Source organism: Daldinia loculata, assembly GCF_022478755.1.
Source record: "Daldinia loculata strain CBS 113971 unplaced genomic scaffold F4817scaffold_43, whole genome shotgun sequence".
NCBI lineage: Eukaryota > Fungi > Ascomycota > Sordariomycetes > Xylariales > Hypoxylaceae > Daldinia > Daldinia loculata.
Window position 1 is genome coordinate 42,497 of NW_026054897.1, and position 12,545 is coordinate 55,041.

General features: G+C 33.6%; 2 protein-coding genes across 2 annotated transcripts; both read left to right on the forward strand.

Moving 5' to 3' along the window:
* Window positions 1-47: 47 nt before the first annotated feature.
* On the forward strand, window positions 48-1,270 carry F4817DRAFT_344631 (BtrG-like protein). The gene is made up of 4 exons (XM_049304178.1): window positions 48-123; window positions 183-190; window positions 250-362; window positions 493-1,270. Exons 1-4 carry the CDS (start codon window positions 90-92, stop codon window positions 875-877), a joined length of 540 nt encoding a protein of 179 aa, XP_049156767.1. The 5' UTR covers window positions 48-89; the 3' UTR covers window positions 878-1,270.
* A 3,224-nt stretch (window positions 1,271-4,494) lies between these two features.
* Window positions 4,495-6,394, forward strand: F4817DRAFT_192586 (uncharacterized protein). Its single transcript, XM_049298476.1, has 2 exons — window positions 4,495-4,645; window positions 4,843-6,394. The coding sequence occupies exon 2, from the start codon at window positions 4,949-4,951 to the stop codon at window positions 6,026-6,028; it is 1,080 nt and encodes a 359-aa protein (XP_049156768.1). The 5' UTR covers window positions 4,495-4,645; window positions 4,843-4,948; the 3' UTR covers window positions 6,029-6,394.
* Window positions 6,395-12,545: the final 6,151 nt, after the last annotated feature.

Below are 12,545 nucleotides of genomic sequence, written 5' to 3' on the forward strand. Positions count from 1 at the left end.
CGTCTCCCCAAGTTAGCCATACCTAGCTAGTACTCTCCATACGTAACAAGAAAAATAAAGCGACTCGTATGCCCAAATATTAGGCAGCAATGTCGGACCGCACGTACGCGGCATTCTTCTATGGTGAGCCTCGTATCTGACAACTATCCACTAGAATGAATGCCAGTATTAATAATTACTAGGCACGCTGGTGAAACTCTCTTCCCCCAAGGGTATCTGAACATCGTCTATTTACTTACAAATACTCAGATGGCCGCTGAAGTCTTCTTCACGGTCTGTTATAGGTTCTCCACGGAAAACGTGGCGCTCTTAAAGAGCCTTCACGATTTCAAGCCAGCTATATTACATGGTTATTGCCGGCGGTAAGTCGATAATCAGGGCATCATTTTGTTGGACATTAAGGCCCCGAGCCGCCCGAACGCTCATATTGCCTTATAATATAACGGCTTCAACCGATTATCCACAGGATATGGCTAACACTTACCTCCATAGTCGAGTTCAATTTGCAGACTATCCGGGAATTACACCGGACCCAAATCATGAGGTCAGAGGGATGTACGTGACAGGCCTAACAGACGCCAACATGTTCCATCTCGACGCCTTCGAGGGGAGCGAATATGATCGTAAAACGGTTAAAGCCCGCTTACTTTCGAAAGTCGGCGACGACAAAGGACAAGGCAACGTCGAAGGCGAGGAGGTCGAGTGCGAAGTATACGTCTTCAAGCATCCTAATCAACTAGAAGATCGTGAGTGGGACTTTGAGGAGTTCCGGACGCAGAAGATGAAAAACTGGACGCGAGAAGATTATGGCTTCGAAGAGAGCGACCATTTCGCTCCTCAAGACGTCAAAGATGATGAAAAAGCGGCAGCTGTTTGAAGGTCAACGGAAGCCCAAACGTTGCAAAGCTCATCATTGACCTCCTATCTTGATTTCAAAGAGGACAATAAGCAAGAATGGCGGTCGAGATTACCGTCAGAATGCATAAGAGTGCTAATGCGGCAATGCCCTCATAATGTCTTTTTTTCGCTAGACTATTGTTCGTCTAATAGATATGCAACGTTACCAATTTAGCCTTTTTTTTTCTTGAGATGATTTAGCTGTGGGGATTCGCAATCTCTCAGGTTTGCCTAGACCTTGTCGTTGGTAAGGTAAGCCTTGCAGAATTACCAGCTACACAATTAGACGTTAGCACCAGAGTGGATCAATCAATCAATATTCCAGGATGGAGAACTATTTGCAGTAGTACATAGTATACTAGGTAGGCATGGTAATGATGCATCTCATACATACTTGCTTAGCATAGACCCATCAGGAAGGTTGGTTTGGTTGTGGTTCTCTCGTGGCTAAAATCACCGCGTCAATCAAAAAATAGAATGGTGCATATCACGCTAGTTAATGTACATTTCGGATAGTGTTATATGGTCTTTTTGAAACGAAATTCGGCTGAGCAAAGCTGAGGAGCCGCATGTATGGCATAGCTGTGTGAGGCGGCCAATCGTCAATAAACTTGGAACTACCAAAGAGAGTCAAAGATTCATATAGTTAACTGCCAACTTTGACTGTCTCAATCAATCGTTAACCAGATCGCAGCATATCGTCTTAATATATTGAACATGAAACTAGTTTCAACATGTTGAGACCAATTCCTTCAACACAACAGCTGACAGGAACAAGCGGCACGTAACACAATTCTCGAAGGTCTGGTCTGTGTCGTGTTTATTACCACCAACAGGCATCATAATGCCAAATAACCACATTCTACGGAATACATACCTCAGCATCTAACGGCAATGCCCTTGCATCTCATCTCCACAGTTATCCGATGAGATATGGCGTACCTTATTTTGATGCCAAGAAAATCGTCAAGATTACACCCTAGAATATTTCTCTCTATTTTTATCCACTAGGATCCTAATTAGGCAGCTCAAGATGCTTAATTTTTCCTCTTCAATATTGCATGAACTACTATCAACCTTCTGTGATCCACTCCGCTACTACTATTATGTAAAGTGCTTCTAGAGTGGAGGTATCTATCAAGCCATGGAAGCACAGCCTTGCGTCCCCAGATACCTAATCTAAAGTATTCACGAAAAACACCATACAAAGGATCGCTTTAGAAACAGCATCGTTATAATGAAAACTAAAAGGCGGACGGAATGGCGAGATGGCCTTGTTTAGAAATGCTGAGCTGGCGTCAATCTGCAGCTCGCATGCGGTAAGCCATTAGCATTAGGTAGTAACTGAAGATGACGCTCCGTAAGGAGGCAGCCTAGTCATATTCTAGCTGACAGTTAAAACGGGGTGTTGGTGATAACTACAGACTGTGTTAGAAGCCGAGGCGCCTCCTTCCGGTCGATTGGGCCGGTGGCTCGCCAAATGCGGCCGGAGTACACTTTAGGTAGGCAGCACCAAGCGGAGACGTGAAGCATGTGGCGTAGTTAGCGCAATGGAAACGTAATAAATCTCAATGTAGAACACAGCTGTAGTGGCTGGTATTGAATTGATAGAGCTGATTTGGAGGTCGTCACTTTAGACGACATACCTAGGTGTACGTAGAAATAACACCATTGGCTAGCCGAACAAACCTTATTTTTTTTTGTATGTGCTTAGGTGAAGGGTTACAAGCGGCATGGTGCGATCGGCCATGCGAGTTAGAGTACGTACGAGCAAAATCATCAGAAAACCATAGGTAATTAGGAGTCTCGAGTCTTACGTTGCAACCCTCCTTGAAGAATTCAGCGCTGGTTGAAACTAGTGCGGTTTCACCTTTTCAATCAGCCTGGCGGGGGCGGGGGTTTAACTTCTCGCTAAAATGGCTAGCAAGCCTAGGCGCAGGGGAGGGAACCATTACAGGCTTGAAAGCTCTCCATAGGTCTCCAGGGGATCGACTTCGCCCCTGTTCCTGAGCTATGAGTGGCCAGTGCTTGGATCTCTCGGCGCGACCCAGCTGGAATTCTAGAGGCTAGAAGATTCTTGACGTACGACTAAAGTCAAAAATTCCCCTAATTCCCCTTGCCTATCACGAGCTTACGCAACCGGGCAAGTCTTTCGCCTTCCCCCCTGAATCTTGGTCATAAATATCTCCTGACGATCGCGGCCAGCTTTTTCGTACGTAAATGAAGTAATGATTCTTGCCTCTTCGTATTCAACTACTCTAGAAAAGTTCCACGTAGAAAGGATTCAAGTCCCAAGTGTAAGGGTAAAGCAGGGTCTTATGTTGCGCCACGCTACCATAATTGGCTGCCAAGTTGTCCGAATCGGGCAAGTAGATTTAGTAACTAGGTGATTTGATTGGCTGCACGACATGCAGCCTGACAGACCTTGGGAAAAACCTTCCTCATTGAAGCAAAATGGTATTCTAATATTCTGAAACTTATGGAGAGCCGAGGTCTGCGCCGTCACTAATTCCTTACTCGCATTTCTATTTTCATTCCTAACTTGCTTCCTATGTACGGCGTAGAAAAACTAAAACTTCGGTTTTTTTGGAATTGATTATTCCGGAACAATGCTACCAACGTATTCAAATGTAAAGCGCGTATGCGGTGTCGTTGCAGTTTGGACTGCAGCTGACTTACCATTGCTGGGGTAATGAGAGGGCAAACGGGACCCGGTTCAAGTTCGTTTGCAAAGTCAAACATTTTCTAGTCATATGTACAAGAAATCTGAACAACAATGACCTCATATCTGAATTAACGATAACAAATAAACCGTAACTCGGCAAGAGCAAAAGCAAAGAAAAAAAAATTATAAACGCGATTTTCTGACGTGCCCTTATTCTGTCCACTCAGAGCAATGTTTGGTCACAGTTCAAGCCAAGACGAAACAAGTGAAAAGAACCGTCTGCCAGTAGTTGGTGTTACTAGGGTCCTTACTGGGGCCAATCGCTGAATCCGAAGACCTTATCCCCGTTTGCATCCCCTGTCATCTAGCCCTCACTACCTCCCCCCTGCTCGCCCTTCTTCAACACCATGCTTCGAAACCCACGACAGTGATGGCTATGGCTAAGCTTTACTGGCTACGTTCCATCGGTGCCCTGAGTTGTGGGGTTCTCGATCTACTCTTAACTCTGCGCCCCGAGTGGATCTCATCCTATGGTACCTTAGGTAGTACATAAGGACAGTAAGGAATAAGCGTGATAATGGCAAGTGGATAGGGGAGAATGAACCATGTAGAGAGACCTTGTAGACCTTGTAGACCATGCAGACCATGCAGACCATGTTAACCCATGTAGTCATGTTCTACTCAATTCCTCCTAGATCCAATCATTTTCCTCCTGCCTTTTTGTTCCTGCATCTTACACCAACTCACTGACTTACTGCATTCGTTCGTTTTTTTCCTTCCGCCATCATCGTGCATACTCACTTGCCGCCTTCCATTCTTTTGCCCATCCTTCAAGAGTATAAGAATCTCTACAAATCGCCCAAGCCGATTGTTTTGTTTCTTCTCTCATCATCACGCCAGCGGCAACAATTTGATACCTTTTCAGTCTTTCCTTCATTTTCAGACATCTTCGTTTCCAATCGCCTGGAGCATCACCTTCCTTTGAGTTTTACTCACGAAGAATTATCTTGATCGATCTCACTCTCTCAAACATCGTCACTGATTTTTACCTTTGTTCCCTTAGTCGAACAAAGTACCAACAAGGTCAGTAACTAATTACCACACGCTTTTCTCCTTTCTCTGGCACTATAAATGCATTGTTCGACTACGAGCTACTCGATTCGACTCGAAAGAGCTATTCGAGGACTATCTCTTTTCGCAACAACGTCTTTGTATATCCCCAGTCAAAGGCATCAAGGCAATATTATTGTTTACCTATGATCTGAAAGCTAACTTATAAGCATTCAGTTCAAGCAACTTTCAGACTCTTCAGTCAACGACCAGATCGATTTTTTACTTCACTAAATCTGCAGGAATCAGATTTCATAGTTTCATCAAACAGTCAAAATGTCTTACTCTAAGAAGATTGCCGCCATCGCCGGTTTCTTTGCCGGTGTCAATGCCCACATGGTCATGACCAGCCCCGCTCCCTTCAACCCTACCGCTCTCAGCAACGGCCCTCTTGAGGCTGATGGAAGCAACTTCCCTTGCAAGTTCACCGGCAGCTACTCCGCTTCCGGTGGCGAGGTGAACAGCTACGCCCTCGGCTCCCAGCAGAAGCTCGCCTTCAAGGGCTCAGCCGTCCACGGCGGTGGCTCTTGCCAGGTCTCCATCACCTACGATGAGAACCCAACCAAGGACAGTGTCTGGAAGGTCATCCACTCTATCGAGGGTGGCTGCCCTGCCCGCGACACTCCCGGTAACCTCCCTGCCGACAGCGCTGACTTCGTTGACCCCTACACCTACGACTACACCATCCCCTCAAACATCCCCGCCGGAAAGGCTACCATTGCCTGGTCTTGGCTCAACAAGATCGGTAACCGTGAATTCTACATGAACTGCGGTGCTCTCGAGCTCACCGGTACCGGTGGTGACAAGGCCAACTTCGACAAGCTCCCTGACATGCTTGTCTTGAACATCATGGGCAAGCCCTCCACCCTCGAGGGTAGTGACTACAAGTTCGAGAACCCCGGCGACTCTGTCGAGGACAACACCGTTGCTGGCAGCGTTGCCACTTGCGGTACTGGCGGTTGCACTGCCGGTGACAGCGCCCCCGCTGCCCCTGCTACTCCTGCTACCCCGACCGACTCTGCTCCCGCTGACGGTGGTGCTTTCATCACTGAGCCTTCCACCCCTGCCCCTACTCAAGCTACTGCCGCTCCCTCTGCTCCCGCCGCTACCGCTACTCCTGCTGCCCCTGCTGCCCCTGCTACTCCCGCTGCCGGCTCCGGCTCCGCTCAGTCTGGTGCTTGCAGCCCCGAGGGTACCTTCAACTGCATGGGCTCCAGCTACCAGCAGTGCGCTTCCGGCACCTGGTCCGTCAGCATGGCCATGGCTGCTGGCACCGTGTGCACTAGTGGCCAGGGTTCTACCCTCAGCATTGCCGCCGCCGGCCGCAAGCGTTCCGGCCGCTCTTTCCGCGCGTAAATTTTCTCTCATCATCGCATAATTTCTTGAGCGGTCTCACGGTGTTATGACGATGGTCCGGATTCCTTCTGTTTCTCTAGGGAATCTAACGACGGGTTGTTATGACTGGATACAACAAAACTTTTCTCTCTCGGGGCTGTATTCAATATTTGGGGCTATCACGATTAGGGAGCGGGCTGCATACTTTTCACTTCATCTTCTTTCCATCTTGGTGCATTCACATTCTTCTTCTTCACGACCCTATTTTAGCATTTTAGACTTTTCGATGTAACATTAGCTATTTCTCTGTACATAGGTACCACGTTCTTGCCGTACAAAAATTCAATACAGGCGCTGATCTATATATACATACTTGAGTGAGTGACTGCGAGCTTTGACATATTTGACCGTGATTCTAGTTTTCTTAGACCTTGGATAGTAGAAAGTTCTCCAACTGTAGAATTCTTAGACTGCCTAAATATTGCATCAATACATCTTGTATTTTCCATATAGCAATGCATTAAGTGATGTGAACATCTTACTCTTGTGGCCCTGTACCTGTAGTAAAGAACCCTCTAAAATCATCCATCTTTCCATAAACCGAAGTAATATATAATTCAATTTACCTGTAACGATGTAGCGACCATCCCTTGTTATATGATGTGTTCGATTTATGAGTATGTCGCAAATGCAGCCATAGGAAATTGTGTATAGGAAGAGATTAAGGTTAGGTTTAAGGTTCCCGGCTCGTGGATCTTGAAGTGTCGAATAAAGACACAACCCCTTTAGAACAAAGGACAAGTAGCTAGGCATGCGTTGATTACAAAGGCCACTTAGACAGAACAAGGAACTCTCGACGTCACATACTATTTGTATTAGTGGTTTTCTATATTTGTTTACGTAGTAATAGAGGGAAAAGCCTAATCTATTTACGACCTTAATGTTAGTGATTACGACTTCGTGGTTATTATTTAACCCCGTTAAGTAAAAAAAGTGTTAGGTATTACAGAGCTGAGTACCTAATCTAGCCGGAAATATTTCTCTAGGAATTTTAATTAATATCAGTTCATTTCCAAGTAGCTAGAAACTCCCTAGTCTGGCTAAATAAAGTCTTTCCCCCCTGATACCTGTCCAAACCCTCATGTTAATGACATAGTATACTGATTGTGTAACGTAATTATCCCTCTTTGGCTAATGTGGCACCGCTATTCGTCAATGAGCTAAGGCAGTAAAGTGTTCGAAACCAAGTATTTACGACGGTGAAATTAGTTAACTTGTTGAAAAAAAGGCATAGCTTTCAAGTTACCTAGTAGTGATGTTAGCTCCCAGCGCAATATATTGACTTAAGCTTCAGCAATATTTTAACCACTTAATAAACTGCCTAAGTATACATCCAAGTAAATAAATATAGATGTATCTTTGTGGCTTTACCTTATTCATGTTCCAATTGCAATAGCCCTCAAGCCCTTAATTGTTTTTACATATGGGATTTAGTTGGGTTAGGTAATTGGAAAATGTTTTGTAGTAAATTGGTTTTTATTGACGCTACTATAATCTACAGCTCCTTGTCCTTACATATACTGCGCTGTCGTAGGCCGAGATATATTAGTCCGTTGCTAATTCATTTTAGTTCTTAAACCACTAATTATTTATGTAACCGCGTCCTTACCACCCCTAGTCAGACCAAAGATTCATAGAACCTTCCTTCGCTAGACTTGAGTTAGTTATGCTTGGACATCTTGATAGAGTATGGTCAACATGTTAGATAGTTCAAATCTAACTAATTTGTCTTGACTTCTGCTTTCAATTATGATTACGAGCAGAAATTATGTATATGTAAGATTGCTTGCGCTAAAGATCACTTAAAATGATCTAAAATTTAGGTAAATGCCAAAATAAAGACTAACGAATGAAGAATATATCTAGCACAGTTTGCCTTACAATCCGAGGCTCAAATATAAAATATGAGGGTCAATTCATAGTGTGACGTATGTATATGCGCACCTGGTACTTAGCCTACATGTATGTACGAAGGTCCGGGCCAAAACATTAGCGCGCCAACGTGGGATCAGGACATGATCTCAGGGATGATTTTGACGATTTGAAATGATTTCAATTACGTGAACAGCTTTTGACGATCCTATAAATGAGTAATGTTGATGATAAGACCCTCATGCGATTTGGTGATTCTTTTGAATTGAATACAATCATGTAAAAATACATCGTATTCAAAAGGACAAGGTCACGAAGTTCCGAGATTGTATGTAAATTACAAGGGTTTTAAGAAATAAGATACTTACTTTTTTGGGATAGTCACGTACCTCCGACATGATCCCGGAGATCATTTTAAAATCTCGAAATTATGTCGGTATAAAGATATATGTATTTAGGAAAAAGACAAAAAATATGTAAGCGCATATATTTATTTAAACACAGTATCATATTATTATTACGAATACTTGAAAATATAGAATATTACTTGTTATGATTGAGGCTCGAATTACAGGCTTACAAGTACGATTACGATTACAATTACAATTACAATTACAAGTTTACGCGTTTTACGATTGAGCTAAGTCTTACGTTGTTACGATCTTACGGGAAACAATAACTGGCCTGTTGTTGCAGTATATAAGGCCGCAATAAGGGAAGGCAGGTGCAATTCGAGATAGGTATAATAAGTCATACTTACAAATAAGTCGTACTTGCCTGGGTTAAAATCATCCCCGAGATCGTTTTGAAAGGCTAAAACTGTCTGGAAAGGCTGAGATTATCTTGAAAGGCTGAAATGATCTTGGAAGGCTGAGATTGTGTCGAATTCAACACGATCCTTATGACTATTTTAAACATGAGGCTATTTTCATTAAACATCGTCACGGAGACTCGAGATGATTCGATATGCAATATTATCCTGGTGACAATGTCGGGATATTGTAATAATATTCAAATTTTTAAAATAATCTTATAAGGTGATATAATCCCTGAGATCATGTCCCCCTCCCACCTTGGCGCGGTAATGAAGTTTTGCACATCTGGTCTTGGCAAGCCATGTGTAAGTACCTTTGTATTTATGTACTTTTTAAGGCACCTTTGTGGATCCGTTACTACGTACGGACCAGTTACCAATAAGGCGTTACCGCCTACAAAATGGCTTTAATTATATATATAATTATTTTTGTAATTTTTATATAAATTTAATAATTAATAATATTACGTAATTTATTTAAATGTTATTATTAATTATAATATTATATTTTAAGTTTTTATATTTATAAATATAAATGTATAAATAATTATTTTTATAAATAAAACGTTAATTTATGCAAAAATATATATAAATATTTTAATAAATATTTATGTTAAAATAAATAATAATATTAATTATAATATTTAATAAAAAAAATAATAATGGTTTAATTAATAAAGTTTTTAAAAGTAAAAATATTTTTATAAATTTTTAAACCGATTATAATTTTAAAGTTATAAATATTTATAAATATATAATAAATATGGGTAAAAAGTTTAGTAAAAAATTTAAAAATATTAAGGTAAAATTTAACGTATAAAACGTAAATATATAAAAAAATTATAATACGGTAATAAAAATATTAAATGTAATAAATAATTTTATAAATAATATTATTTAATAATTATAAATATAATTAGTTTTAATTAAATTATTATTATTATTAATAATAAAGTTAATATTATTAATATTAATATAAAAATTTACGTAAAAAATAAATTTTATTAATTTAATAAATAATAATTAATTATTAAATGGTAAATTTAATTTTTATAACAATAATAAAAAAAATATTATATATAATAATTAAAAATGTAAAATTAAAATAATATAATTTAAAATAATATTTTATTAAAAAAATAAAAATTTTATAAAATATAAAAATAAAAATAAAGTTATTTTATTTTTTTATTTTAAATTTATATAAGTAAATAATTAAATATTATATAAATTACGTAAAATTTAAAATTAATTAAAAATAATATTAATATTATATTATTTATAATTAATAAAAGTATTAATAAAATTATTTAAAAATTTTTAATAAGTAATAATATAAATATATAAATAAACGTTTAATTAAATAATATTTATAAAAATTATTTTATAAATTTTAATAAATTATTATATATTTTATAATTTAATAATAATATTTATAACGTTATTATTATATTAAAATAAAAATTTAATTAATTTTATATAATATATTTGTAAAATTTATTACTATTTATTAATATTTATATATAATATAAAATAAATTTATAAAATATTTATTAATATATTACATATATATATATTAAAAGTATAATTAACGTGTTATAATTATATAAAAATATGGAATATAATAGAATTGGTTAAAAAAATTATAAAATAATTTAAAATAATAATATAAACAGTAATAAAAAATAAAATCTACAATACCTTAGAAATAATAATTTAATTATAAAATAAAATAATTTTATTTTATTATTTAAATATTAATAAAATTATACCTAGTAAATTTAAAAAAATTAAAATTTAATAAAAAAATATATAATAAATAATATTTAATATTATATAAAAAATAATAATATTTAATTTTAACTAAAATAATTAATAAATTAATATAATAAATAATTAAAATTATATAATTAAATTGTTTAATAATAAATATTTTAATTATAGTAAAAAAAGTTATTAAACCAAAAATTATAATAAAAAATTATAGTTTTTACATAAAATAATATTTAATAATAAAAAGATTATTATTAAAAAAATGTTTTTTAAAAATAATAAAAGTTTTATTAAAAAGTTTAAAAGAATATTTAATAAATAGAAAAATAAAAGTAATAAAAAAGTTTAATTTGCTAATAATAAAGTAAATAACAAAAATAATAATAATTATAAAAAAATGTTAAATAATAAAAATTTGGAATAAGCTTTTACAAATATTTTTAATAATTTTTTATAAAATTATTAATAAAATAAATAAAAAGGTTACATTTATTAAATTAAAATAAATAAAAGTAAAAAACTATTATTATTTAAAAATAAATTTATTTAAAAAAAATATAAAAAAGATTATAACATATTTAAAGTATAAATATATAACGGTAAAAATTTTATAATTTTTTTTAATTATAATTGCAAAATATATTATATTATAAAATTTTTAATTAAAAATATAATAAAATATTAATTATAAAAATTTTTTACAATAATAAAAATTAAAAAAGTTAAATTATAAATTAAATAAAATATAATTATTTATATAAAATTTAAAATATTAAACGGTTATAACGTTATTTTTATTATTATAATAGAAATAATTTTAAATAAAATATTCCTTAGTGATTTTATATTAAAATAAAACATTTTTTATAAATAAGAAATTTATTACAAAAAATTTTTATTTAATAAAATCATATATTTAAAAAAATTTAATAATAAATTTATTTTAAAACTAATAAAAAATTTATTAATTTATTATTTATCGAAAATATTTAACAAAAAAATTATTTATAAAATAATTAATATATTAATAAAAATACAATAATATAAAGATATATTAACTAATAATTTTAAAATTAATAAATATTTAATTTAATATAAATAAAAATTTCTTAAATTATTTAATATTATAAAAAAATATATAAACGTAAAATTAAAAATAAAATATAAAATTAATATAAAAAATAATTTTTTAATTAAATTATTATTAAAACGATATAGTTTTTATTAAAAATAAACGTTACGAAATTTTATAAAAATTTATAAAAATAAAATTTTATAAAAAAATAAAAATTTATAAAAATTATTATATTTATTAATACTTAAAAAAGTATTAGGTTAAATTATTAAACTTAATAAAAATAACTTTAACGTTATATAGCGTTTTTATTATAATTATAAAAAATTAAATAAATATATTAAAAAAAATATATATTTATTATTTAACGTTTAAAATTAAATTTAATAAATGGTAAAATATTAATAATATATATTTATTAATTTAAAAAATGGTTTTTAATATATTAAAATTTAACAAAAAAATTGTGAAAAAATAACTTTTATAATATTATTTAAAATTTTTAAATAAATTATTATATCGTTTAAATTAATAAATATACCAATAATATTTTAAACATTAATTAATAAAATTTTAAAACTATTTTATAAATAAATAATTAAATTATTAAATAATATTTATATTTAAGTTAATATTAAGAAATAATTTTATAAATAAGTTATAATAATATTTATATAATTTATTAAATATGGTATAATTATTAATACTATTAAAATATAAATATTTATTAAAAAAGAAATATTTTTAAAATTTATAATATTAAAAAAAAAAATTAAAATTAATTTAGTAAAAATTATAATAATTAAAGATAAATTAATATTTAAAATAATTATATAAATTAAAACTTTCGTTAATATTATTAAATATTTTAAAAATTTTATTAAAAATTATTTAAAAATATTAAACTTATTTATAATATTAATAAAAAAATATAAAAACATATT